General features: G+C 41.3%; 1 protein-coding gene across 1 annotated transcript in view; it reads right to left on the bottom strand.

Moving 5' to 3' along the window:
• Positions 1 to 5584, bottom strand: part of Arl14epl (ADP ribosylation factor like GTPase 14 effector protein like) — a 7347-nt gene extending 1763 nt beyond the window's left edge. Inside the window, exons 1-2 of the mRNA XM_036204471.1 lie at positions 5489 to 5584; positions 2992 to 3131 (exon numbers count right to left, since the gene is read on the bottom strand). Of these exons, the coding sequence (XP_036060364.1) occupies positions 2992 to 3131; positions 5489 to 5584 (236 nt within the window). The remainder of the gene's footprint in view (positions 1 to 2991; positions 3132 to 5488) is intronic.
• Between the last annotated feature and the right edge of the window lie 5169 nt (positions 5585 to 10753).

The raw sequence follows: 10753 nt of genomic DNA, 5'->3' as shown, positions 1-10753 counted from the left end.
GCTAACTGAAGCTGCCTGCTACAAAGGTTCCATATTTCCTTTAAAATAACATATTGATGGCATTTTTCTGTGGGGGTCTCTGTAGACACCATGGCCAGTATAGTGTCTATCTGTGTGAGGCAAGAAGAAAGTCTGATTCAATAGTCTGTAGCCAGTGTTGGTTCAAATTTCTAGAGTCTGACACCAGGCAGTTTATTTTAGGCATATTTAAGGACAGTACAATTTAGAAAAAGTTTCCTGATGTAACATAATCCCATGTGCACAATACAGTTTAAGGCAAAATTAATTACACTGGAACCCTTTTCAAAGTACATGTCACCTCTTCCATGAAGATGGGTTCTATAGATAGACTACATGTGTTATATTAAGGGCCTGGGGAGGATCTGGTGTGTTCTCTGTCATACAGATAGTGAAAAGATCACTAGGCTATATAGTCCTGTTTGTAAGGGTCTGCTGGGGCCAGGTGTGGCCTGGCCATACACAGAGTGCAGAGGTCTCCAGGCTATTCACCACACCCACTCTCAGCCTTCTGAGTGGAAAACAGGTATACATACCTTCCATCTAAGAGACAACCCTGCATGTTTAACAATCCTGGTTTCCCTGGTGCCTATCTGTGAGAGCAAGGACTGCACGCCCTCTACACTTTTCTACTGATTTTATAATCCTTTTCTCTCTTAAAAGTACCCTAGCAAAAACTACTACATTTTTTAATGACTCAATACGAGAACTATCAGTTACTACACCATAATCATTAAAGGAAAAAAAAAAAAAAAAGACAGAAACTATTGGCAAAGGTTCCAGGTGCCTTTTCTTCTGTTTCTTTAAGACTATTTTCCCCTGTGTGGACAGAAAATGCAAATAACCAAGGTGGCCAGTCTGCATTGTAAGGCCCCAGTGAAGGCAAAATGCTCAGACCTTAGGTCCTCACATTTTCTCTGCCCACCTCTACAGCATGACTGGGGTGAAAGACTTTTACAGGAACTTTACCCCCTACTCAAAACCAAACCGTTTTTAATATATCCTTCAAAACAGATCTGCTTGAAAACCTTGGGAGTAGCTTATATATCTTACCACCATGAGCCCCAATGGCTGGCATTTCACTCATGTGGTCACAGTGGGCTGTGGAATAATCCTTCTGTACACTGTGACTATGTACTACTCTCATCGGTTAATAAAAAGCTGACGGGCTGGAAGCCAGGCAAGAGGTATAGATGGGACAGCCAGATACAGAAGACTCTGGTAAGAGGAAGGGTAGAGGCAGAGGAGTCGTCAGCCAGACACAGATCGAGCAGGAGATGAGCATGCCATTTAGTAAAGGTACCGCCACGTGGCAGAGCATAAATAAGGAATATGGGTTAACTTAAATTGTAAGAGCTAGTTAGTAATAAGCCTGAGATATTGGCCAAGCATTTGTAATTAATGTAAGCCTCGGTGTGTTTATTTGAGAATGACATCAAGACAGGAAAACTTGGCCTACAACAGTGGGTACCTCTGCATCCTTTGTCCCCAAGCCTAACACCTCCTCTCCTCCTGTTCAGTTGAAGTAATTCAGTTTCTTCCTTTCCCCCTTTCCTGGAAAAGTAAGAAAGGGTGAGGAACTGCCTCGTGATCACGCGTTAGCTGGAATGCCTTCTAATTAAGAATATATTTTAATTTATCAACATTTTGTTTATGGTTTGCTTCATATGTATACGTGATTTTTTAAATTATTCATATATGGGGCTGGAGAGATAGCTCAGTGGTTAATTAAGTGCATACACTGTTCTTCCACGGGACTGGAGTTCAATTCCCAGCATGCACCTAGGGTAGTTCACTACTACCTGTAACTATATAGTGTCAGGGGGATCTGATACCTCTGGGCTCTGTGGGCACCTGCACTCACACACTTAATTAAAAATAACACATATATCATTTGTGTGGGAGAGAGAAATTATAAAATTTTTTGTTGTAATGTCACTTTTCCTTAATGAGAATTCACTGAAATTTTATTTTAGAGGCAATTTCATAAGATCAGCATAAATCATACCATATTTTATACATAAAAATGAGAGGAAACTATAATTAGGTTATATTATATGAAAAGAGAATCTATTTTTCAATAAGAGGGAAAAATGAAAAAATAATAAACACCATTCTTCCTACACATCAAATTTTCAAATGTGTATGCTCGGTTTTCTGCTTCATATAAATTATTTAAAATTTATGTGCCATCTGTGTAGAGATCCCCTCCCTGCAAAACCAGAAAATGGGGTCAGATTCCCTAGAGCTGGATTTGCAGGCAGCAGTGAGCTGCCCAAGGTGGGTGCTAAGTACCAGCTCAGGTGCTCTGGAAGAACAGGAAGTGTTCCTCACTGCTGAGCCATCCTTCCAGTTCCCTACAGGGGAACATATTTTTTTCCCCTTGTCATGCTGGAGTTGGAAGTCAGGGCCTTGCACATGCTAGGCAAGTGTTCCATCGCTGAGTTACAACTTCAGGTCTTGTATATTCCATTGTATTAACAGTCCTTGTATTTAGTGATAGGATGGTAACCACTTCATATTTTTAATCTATCCCTGTGATTACATTATTTTTCCTTTTAATGATACTTCTTTGTTACATTAGTCAACTTTTCTACTAAAAGTATTATTTTAGAACAAGGTCCTTTAAAAAAAAAAGTGATCTTTAATTTGAGACTTAGATTACCGCCCACCCCCCCCCCCCCCCAACCCAAACACATATACACAGTTTCCCAAAGTAACAAGCTGACTTTGAACTTGGAATCTTTCTGCCTCTGCATCCAAGTGCTGGCATTCTAGACACAAGCCATCTTGCTCTCAACAATATTGCCCATTTCTTAAAGATGCTAACATCCAGACATATGGCGTCTTAAGTGTACTACAGAAGAAAATTTTGAAATCATAACAAGATGTAACTTTCAATTACTTTGCTTTAAAATCAAGGAGAACACATGAAACTTTTAACCCCATAAATCAAATAGGTCATGACCTTACTTGTGCTTCCCAGAAAAATATTCATTCATTTTCGACATCCGTGCTTTTTTTTTCTGCTGCCTTGTCTCGGGGTTAAAATCCGCCACCTGTGGTCCAGGGTTTTGAAACGCCAAGCATTTCAACTGCCGTTCTATCTGTTGCTGTGAAATGGACACAATGTTTAAGTAGTTTCATTCATTTTTCATTCTTTCAAAATGGACTGCCTGTAGCTCTTATCAAAAGAGCGTGGAAATGTGTTTGATTCATATGGAAAAATCAACAGTTTAATCTGATTAAGTTTCTAGAGGCGATACATTCTCAAATCAGGCCTTTCTTTCTAATAAAACAGGGTATAAAGTACAGATGATGAAAATGTGGAAAGAATCCAGAGAGAACAGTAGACTTGTTTATACCTGCAAAACACCTGCCAGCCTTTCAAACCTGATGGGGCCAAACATTAGAACTGGCTTTTTCTTGAGCATAAGGACACAGCAGTCTCGATCCTCCCTCAGCCACCACAGAAGCAGCTCATATACAATGTCAAAGCCCTGAGAAGCCCAGGCACACATCCTCCTCCTCGCCCAACTCCAGCCTCTGGGATGGGTCTCAGAACCATTGCCTGTCCTGGGCCGTACACACCCTCAGGCTTCGACATAGGCAGAGCCACTGAGAGTTCACTCTCAATCAAAGCCAGATTTGAGCAAGAAAAATCTTGCTAGGACTACTTTCTGGATGTTAGGGAAATTTTCCAAAAGTTTTTGTTGGGGAAACTTTTGTATTCAGAAATAAAACAGGGCCTTATTGTGAAGACAAGAAACAAGACCCTTCAACCAAGACATGACGCTGTGAGATTGGAAAGATGGCTCAGTGGTTAAGAGCGCTTGCTGCTCTTGCAGATGATGGAGTTCAACTCCCAGCACCTACATGGCAGCTCACAGTCATCTCTAACTCCAGTTTTAAGGTACACACACACACACACACACACACACACACACACACACACACACACAAACACTCACATATTCACAAAAATAAAAAGGTGACTCTTTGTTATTGCTGTCATTGCTTGTTTCTTTGAGACCTCCCCCCACTCCGTAGTAGGCCAACCTAGAACTCACTATGGAACCTGGGCTGGCCTTGAACTTGTGGCTATCCTCCTGCTTCAGGCTCTCAAGGGCTGAGGTTACAAGTATGTGTGTGCTCTAGCCAATGTGAGGACATGTTCTAAGCATGTAACACAAGCCATAGGAAAAGAAACATTCTTCTGAAGGAGGTCAGAAGAAAATAACCTGGGTAACTTGAAAGCACACTGGCCAGAGTCCACTGGAAATGCAATTCCTAAAAAACAAACAGGACACTTTCAAGGTAACAGATAGACCTTTTGCAGCTTAGCTAGCTTAATAGTAGTCTAGGTAGTCTACCTCAGATATTAGAAACATTTCCTTAAAGTTTCATCTTGATGGGGGTACATTGGTTTGTTTTACAGACAAACCCTATGAACCAGCTCTGCACTTGGGTATAGCTATGAACGCTGTAAACTCAGTACTCTCTAGTCCTGCTCTCAGTTACATAGCAAGAAGCCAGGAACAAACACAGCAGATGAGCTGGCTGCTGTTCAAGTCTTGGCTTTGCCCATCGTAAACTGTGTAAATTGACCAAATTCTTGCTTCTCTAAGCCTTAGCAGCTCGTTTTTTGTTTGTTTGTTTGGTTTTTCAAGACAGGGTTTCTCTGTGTAGTGCCTTTCCTGGATCTCACTCTGTAGACCAGGCTGGCCTCGAACTCAGAGATCCACCTGCCTCAGCCTCCCGAGTGCTGGGATTAAAGGCATGAGCCACCACTGCCCAGCTGTGGCTCATTTTTTTGTAAAATAAGGCTATTACTATCTTGTGATAAGACTTGGGTGAGGTGAAACACATAAAGCATTTAGAGCCATGACAGGGTTAAGAACAAAATGTAAATTTGTTAACTAAATAAAAGACCTGACTTATAGTGGTATTTGCTCTGCCCATGACCTTGGGTTTTATGGCCTGAAGGAGGTGGTGGTTCTTGCTGTCCTATGTGACCTCTTAAGAGGAAAGGGAGAGAGGTCACAAGGCCCTTCTCCCTGGATCCTGCTTCCTGGCATGAGCTGACTGCCAGGTGGATTCGCTCCTGGTCAGAACAGAAGATAACATCAGCTGTTTACTCGGTTCTGTATTTGTGAGTGTATTTCCTTAATTTATACCCTAATGAATCCCCTAATACCCCTCAAGCAGACTCCCGTAGGTATCTCGCTTTACTGACTAGATTCTTTTCAAATATTCCATTGTGAGAACAAGACTTTATTACATGGATCACTAGACTAAAAGTAGGGAACGCAAAGCAAAGAGGAAATTCGCCAGACAATGCCAACCGCTGAAGAGCAAAGTTTTCTCATGAGGTGCTGACGTGACCTGCTGTCACGTGCACAGCCATCTCAGATGCCCCATGCTAGAGGCTCAACCAATGACCCGGAATCATGAAATCTGTGTGCTATACCAGTTGCTTTTGTCCAATCTGACTGCTTTTCTCTGGAAACATTGGATTTGTGGATCCTTCTTGAGTGGAGCTGTTCTTATCGGGCGGTTCGCTCATTCTGGCCACTAAAAAGGCAAAAGGAGAGACATGAAACATCAGTATCACACACATCTATGTTTCAGCTCAGGATTTTCTTTTGATCTCCTTCCAAGCCATCTTTACATTCAAAGCTAGACTGCATGCTCCTTCCCCCTAGTCTCTCTTAACCGCCTGCATCTTACTCCCCACAACCATTCCAATGATATCTTTCCAGGTGCCCTGATGAGAAATTGCTCATACTTTTTACCATCCTTAGTATCGTGGATGGCTCTGGAGCAGACAACATTGCAGAGCAACCCTCTTGTTTAGAAAGAATAAATTATTCAGCCGGGTGGTGGTGACGCACGCCTTTAATCCCAGCACTCGGGAGGCAGAGCCAGGTGGATCTCTGTGAGTTCGAGGCCAGCCTGGGCTACAGAATGAGTACCAGGAAAGGCACAAAGCTACACAGAGAAACCCTGTCTCAAAAAACCAAAAAAAAAAAAATATTCATTCTTTTCCCTTCATGCTTACTCTCTTGGGGTGGGGGTGGGGGAGTAAGATATGCAAAGGCCATACATCCCTAGTAACTATAAAGCTTATATCCATTCTCATGGCTTCTGCTAGATCCAACTGGCTTATGGGCATGTCTGTGTCTGTGGGGCTTAACTTGATTTTGTTAATTGAGGTGAGAAGCCATCCATTATGGGTGGCACCACTCCCTAGGCAATAGATTCTGAGCCGTGAAAGAGGAAAGGAACCAAGATAAGGGCCAGCAAGCATACAGTCACTGCTGTCTCATCCTTGACTATGTATGTAATCTGACCTTCAAGCTCCTGCCACTGTGACCTCCCTATACTGATGAACAGACTCTATGTAACCTGGACCTGCAAGCTAACATAAAGCTTTTCTCCCCTAAAGTACTTTTGTCAGATTATTTTATCACACAACATATAAATCCTAACCAACCTCCCTCACCACTCAAGCTTTCTGATGTATCTCTAATGCAACTTCAGCTAAATGCTAGTCATAGATTTTTTTTAATAACAATCAGTTTCTAAAATGGCTGTGATTTATTTAGAACCACTTCAGCAATGCATCAGGATGTTGTTATGTGTGCATCATCTCTTTGCACACATGTGGGAGATTGATCACAAACAATGCTGATCATATGTTCACACTGCTGGTCTGGTCTGTGGCATTCCAAAAGAAAAGGCTACACTACAGAAGAGACTTTCACAATCCCAGTTGCTTTCCTCATCTCTCAACAGTCACCAGGCTGATCACAGGTTATTTCTTCCAAAGGAATCCCGAGTTTGGTTGGTTTGGGTCATTTCATATTAGCTCTTTGTTGGCCACAGAAGACCTATCAGTGGATCTTAGTTAAGGAAATGATGCTGAATTTTCTTTCCAATATATATTCTTCCTTTGCATTCTTTATTGGATATCTTAACACATCTTAAACACAACAGGGACTACATGTGACCAGTGGTAGTAGGCATGGTGGCAATACATTACCCTTCACCAAGGTGGCAGCTTGACTAACTTTTAGACAGGTTTCTTTCTGGAATTTCCTTCCATGGAGCACTTACTTACAAAATGAAAACCTGGCAATTAGAAATGTGTCTTTTGCTCTTCAGCATCAGTCATTTCAGAACAGAACTGTCCTTCTCAAAGACCTGGAAACTGTCCATCTGAAATGTAATCATCAGGAAGTAGCATCTTCTCTTCCATTCTACATGAGTTAACAGGAGTCTAGCTTTGAACAAGGACAACTATCAAATGCAAGTGGCCCTGTCACGGAGAAAAACATCTGCAAGCTCAGCACTCACCCACGGTCCTGAACACATCCTACTTTCCAGCATTCCTGTGTACCCCAAGTTTCCCAGTACTTTTCTAGTAGTATATTCCACTCACTAAGAAGGCTTTCACCTTCTGCTTCAAGGGAGTTGAGTTCAAACTGAATTTTGGTCTTTTTTTTTTTTTCAGTAGACTTGAATAGTCTTCCTTGTATGTTTAAAAATGGCCTCCATGTTTGTCAACAAATGAATGGGTAATGCGGTATATATACAAGACAGAGTATTATCCATCCACAAAGAAGAATAAAAATGTGTCATTTACAAGGAAATGGGTGAAATTGCAGAACAGGAAGACAAATATCAATAGGTAAGTAAAGAAAAGGAAGAAATGCAGGAAGAATAGGAAAGAAGACATGATATGAAAGTAGATGAGAGAATGGTAGGATAAGGGAAGGTAGTCAGAGAAGAGAGAGGAGAGAAGAAAAAGAAAAAGGTAAAGGGTTAATAGATGATGCATTATATAAATATCTGGAGAAATCCAACAGTGAAGCCCATTCATTTTACTATTAAAATAAGATTATTTTAATGTCCAAAGCAATTTTTTTCTTTGACACTCACATGCAATCTCAGATTTGTTCAAAGAGGATGGCAGATTATTTTCCAACATGTGTGAAGACAAAAATCATATGAAGCTATTTTAAAATCACAGAGTCCCTGCTGAGTCCAAGATCACCCAGAGTTAGACTCTTCCTAAGCGTGTAATTATAAACTCTCTGTTACAATCCCATTTTAGGACATTATGGAAAAATCAGGAGAAGAAAATGAGATATGTTTCCCTATCCAATCCGGTCATCTCATCTTAGAACTGGTACCCATACTCTCTTTTCACCCCTGTTCATAGGACACACTTTAAGTATGTTTATGTCCCTAAATAAGAAATTTTTATCTTATTTCTGCTAAAGGATCTTAGTGATCCTCTCTGCTTCTATCCTATATCCCTGGCATATCAGTGAAGGTCCCTCACAGCTGTCTCTAACAAGACGCCTAGACTCAGCACCCAGCACCTGAGCCAACACTCACCTTCACTGCCTCTCCTGACTGTTCTTCCATCTCTCACTTAACTGAAGCCTCTCACGTTGAGCCCTGGGTCCTCTTCCAATCCAACATGCCATCCTGATTCATAAGATTCCTTCTCTCTGGGCCTCCATTTGTGGTCAGCTGTTTTCACTCTTTGCTCTTACTCTTTGGGGGTGGGGGCCACCACCCAGCTCCCAAATCATATATGGAGTCTTATTCTTACTTATAAATGCCCAGCCTTAGCTTGGCTAATTACTAGCCAAGTTTTTCTTAACTTGTCCCATCTACCTTTTGCCTCTGGGCTTTTATACCTTTCTGTATTCCTGTATATCTTTTCTTTCCTTCTTATTCTATGTCTGGCTATGTGGCTGGGTGGCCGGCCCCTTCTTTTCTTGCTCCTTGATCCTTTCTTCCCAGGTTTCTCCTCCTACTTATTCTCTCTGTCTGCCAGCCCTGCCTCTCCTGCCTCTATTGCCTAGCTATTGGCCATCCAGCTCTTTATAGACCAATCAGATGTTTTAGGCAGGCAAAGTAACACAGCTTCAAAGAGTTAAACAAATGCAACAAAAAAGAATGCAACACATCTTGCATGATTAAACAAATGTTCCACAGCATAAACAAATACAACACATCTTAAATTAATATTCCATAACATTGATTAGGAGCTACTTAAAAAGGATGTCCAAAAGAAACCCCAAACCCTCTATTTTCTTTACATAATAAATATTCTTTCTCAAAGAAAATATTTTTAAAAGATGTTTCCATAGGCAAGAGCTTTTCCTGAAACACTATAGAATTTAAAGTGCACAGAGCTAATTGATTTCTTATGAAACTCCTTCACTCAAAGCACTTTTACTGAAGTCACTCATGAAATTTGGGTTCCCATGAATACTCTAGGGTCAAAGTTGCTATTTTGAGGTCTTATTTTCATTCTGTTGCTGTGATAAAATACTCTGACAAAAGCAACTTAGGGGCCAAGGGGTTTATTTTTAGCACACAGGTCCAGGTTAGATACTGTCTATTAATGCTGGGAAATCAGTTACTACAGGAGCTTGAGACACTGTATCCATAATAAAAGACAATGAAACAGGAATGAAGTATGCACTTTGCCCTCATCTTTCTCTCCCCTTTTACAGTTCAGAATCCTTTCCCTAGGGAATGGTGTCACCCATAATGGGCAGCCCTCACACAATCAAGACAATCCTCCACAAAGCATGCTCACTGGCCAACTTGATCTAAACAGCTTCTCATTGACATTCTCTCCCTGAGTGCTTCTAGAGTGTGTCAAGTTAAACCGATTAAATTAAAACTGATCATCATGTGCTCCAGATAAATAAAAATGGAATTATAATACAATTCCACCAGGAACTAAATTGTAGTTGGCTTTCATTATCAGCCCAAAACATTTGTCCCAGGAAAGTACTAAAATAGTTAGATCTAACTCTTTTTCCCTTGGATGACATTCCTAAGGTAGAAGTTTCTAACCAAACAGTACAGGACGTCTTTGAATATAAACAATTGTACATAATTATGTCCACTAATTTCTAACTGAAGTTCTGTCTGCCGATGCAATTTCTGACATACACACAAAATACTAGAAGCTTCTTCCAAGAACCCACTGTCACCATCCCCACCATCATGGTGATAGAAATGAAGGCTCACAGCTCAGGATTGTCCCAGCTAGGGAAAAAGCACATTCCTAAGCATGGGTGGGGCAGGACACACAGAAAACCCTGAGTTATTATATTTGACTAAAATAACACAAAATCAGTTTGACCAACATTGTATTTTGTTCTAGCACCATTTCAGATGAGTTATGCAAGATCTCAAACACAGGCCAAGTCTGAGCAAAGAGGCTTCTAGACTCCTAACATAGACTACTGGAGCAGAGCCTGCCCAAGAGTGGTCAGTATAGGAAACAGAACAGGCTCATCACAGTGGAAATCACCTAATTCACTAAGCTTATTGGGCAGGTCAGCAGAGAGATTACTGCAGAGAATACTGTCTTTCTACAGTTCTGGAGGCTGCAAAGTTGAAGTCAACTGGTTTTGAAAAAGGTCTGTCTTCCTGAGCACACATGGCTGAGTCTTATCGTGGCATATGAGCCTTTTCTTGGTGTGTACACTCAGAGTAAATCAGAAATCTAGGTCTCCCTCTTCTTCTATTTATTTATTTTGGTTGTTCAAGACAGGATTTCTCTGTGCAGCCCTGGCTGTCCTGGAACTCATTCTCTAGACCAGGCTGGCCTCGAACTCACAGAGATCCACTTGCCTCTGCCTCCCGAGTGCTGAGATTAAATACCTGTACCACCAGAGACCTGAAGTCTCCCTCT

Source organism: Onychomys torridus, chromosome 13 (genome assembly GCF_903995425.1).
Source record: "Onychomys torridus chromosome 13, mOncTor1.1, whole genome shotgun sequence".
In the NCBI taxonomy this organism is placed as follows: Eukaryota; Metazoa; Chordata; class Mammalia; order Rodentia; family Cricetidae; genus Onychomys; species Onychomys torridus.
The sequence above is the reverse complement of the archived record's forward strand: the minus strand, read 5'-3'. Positions and strand labels throughout refer to the sequence as shown.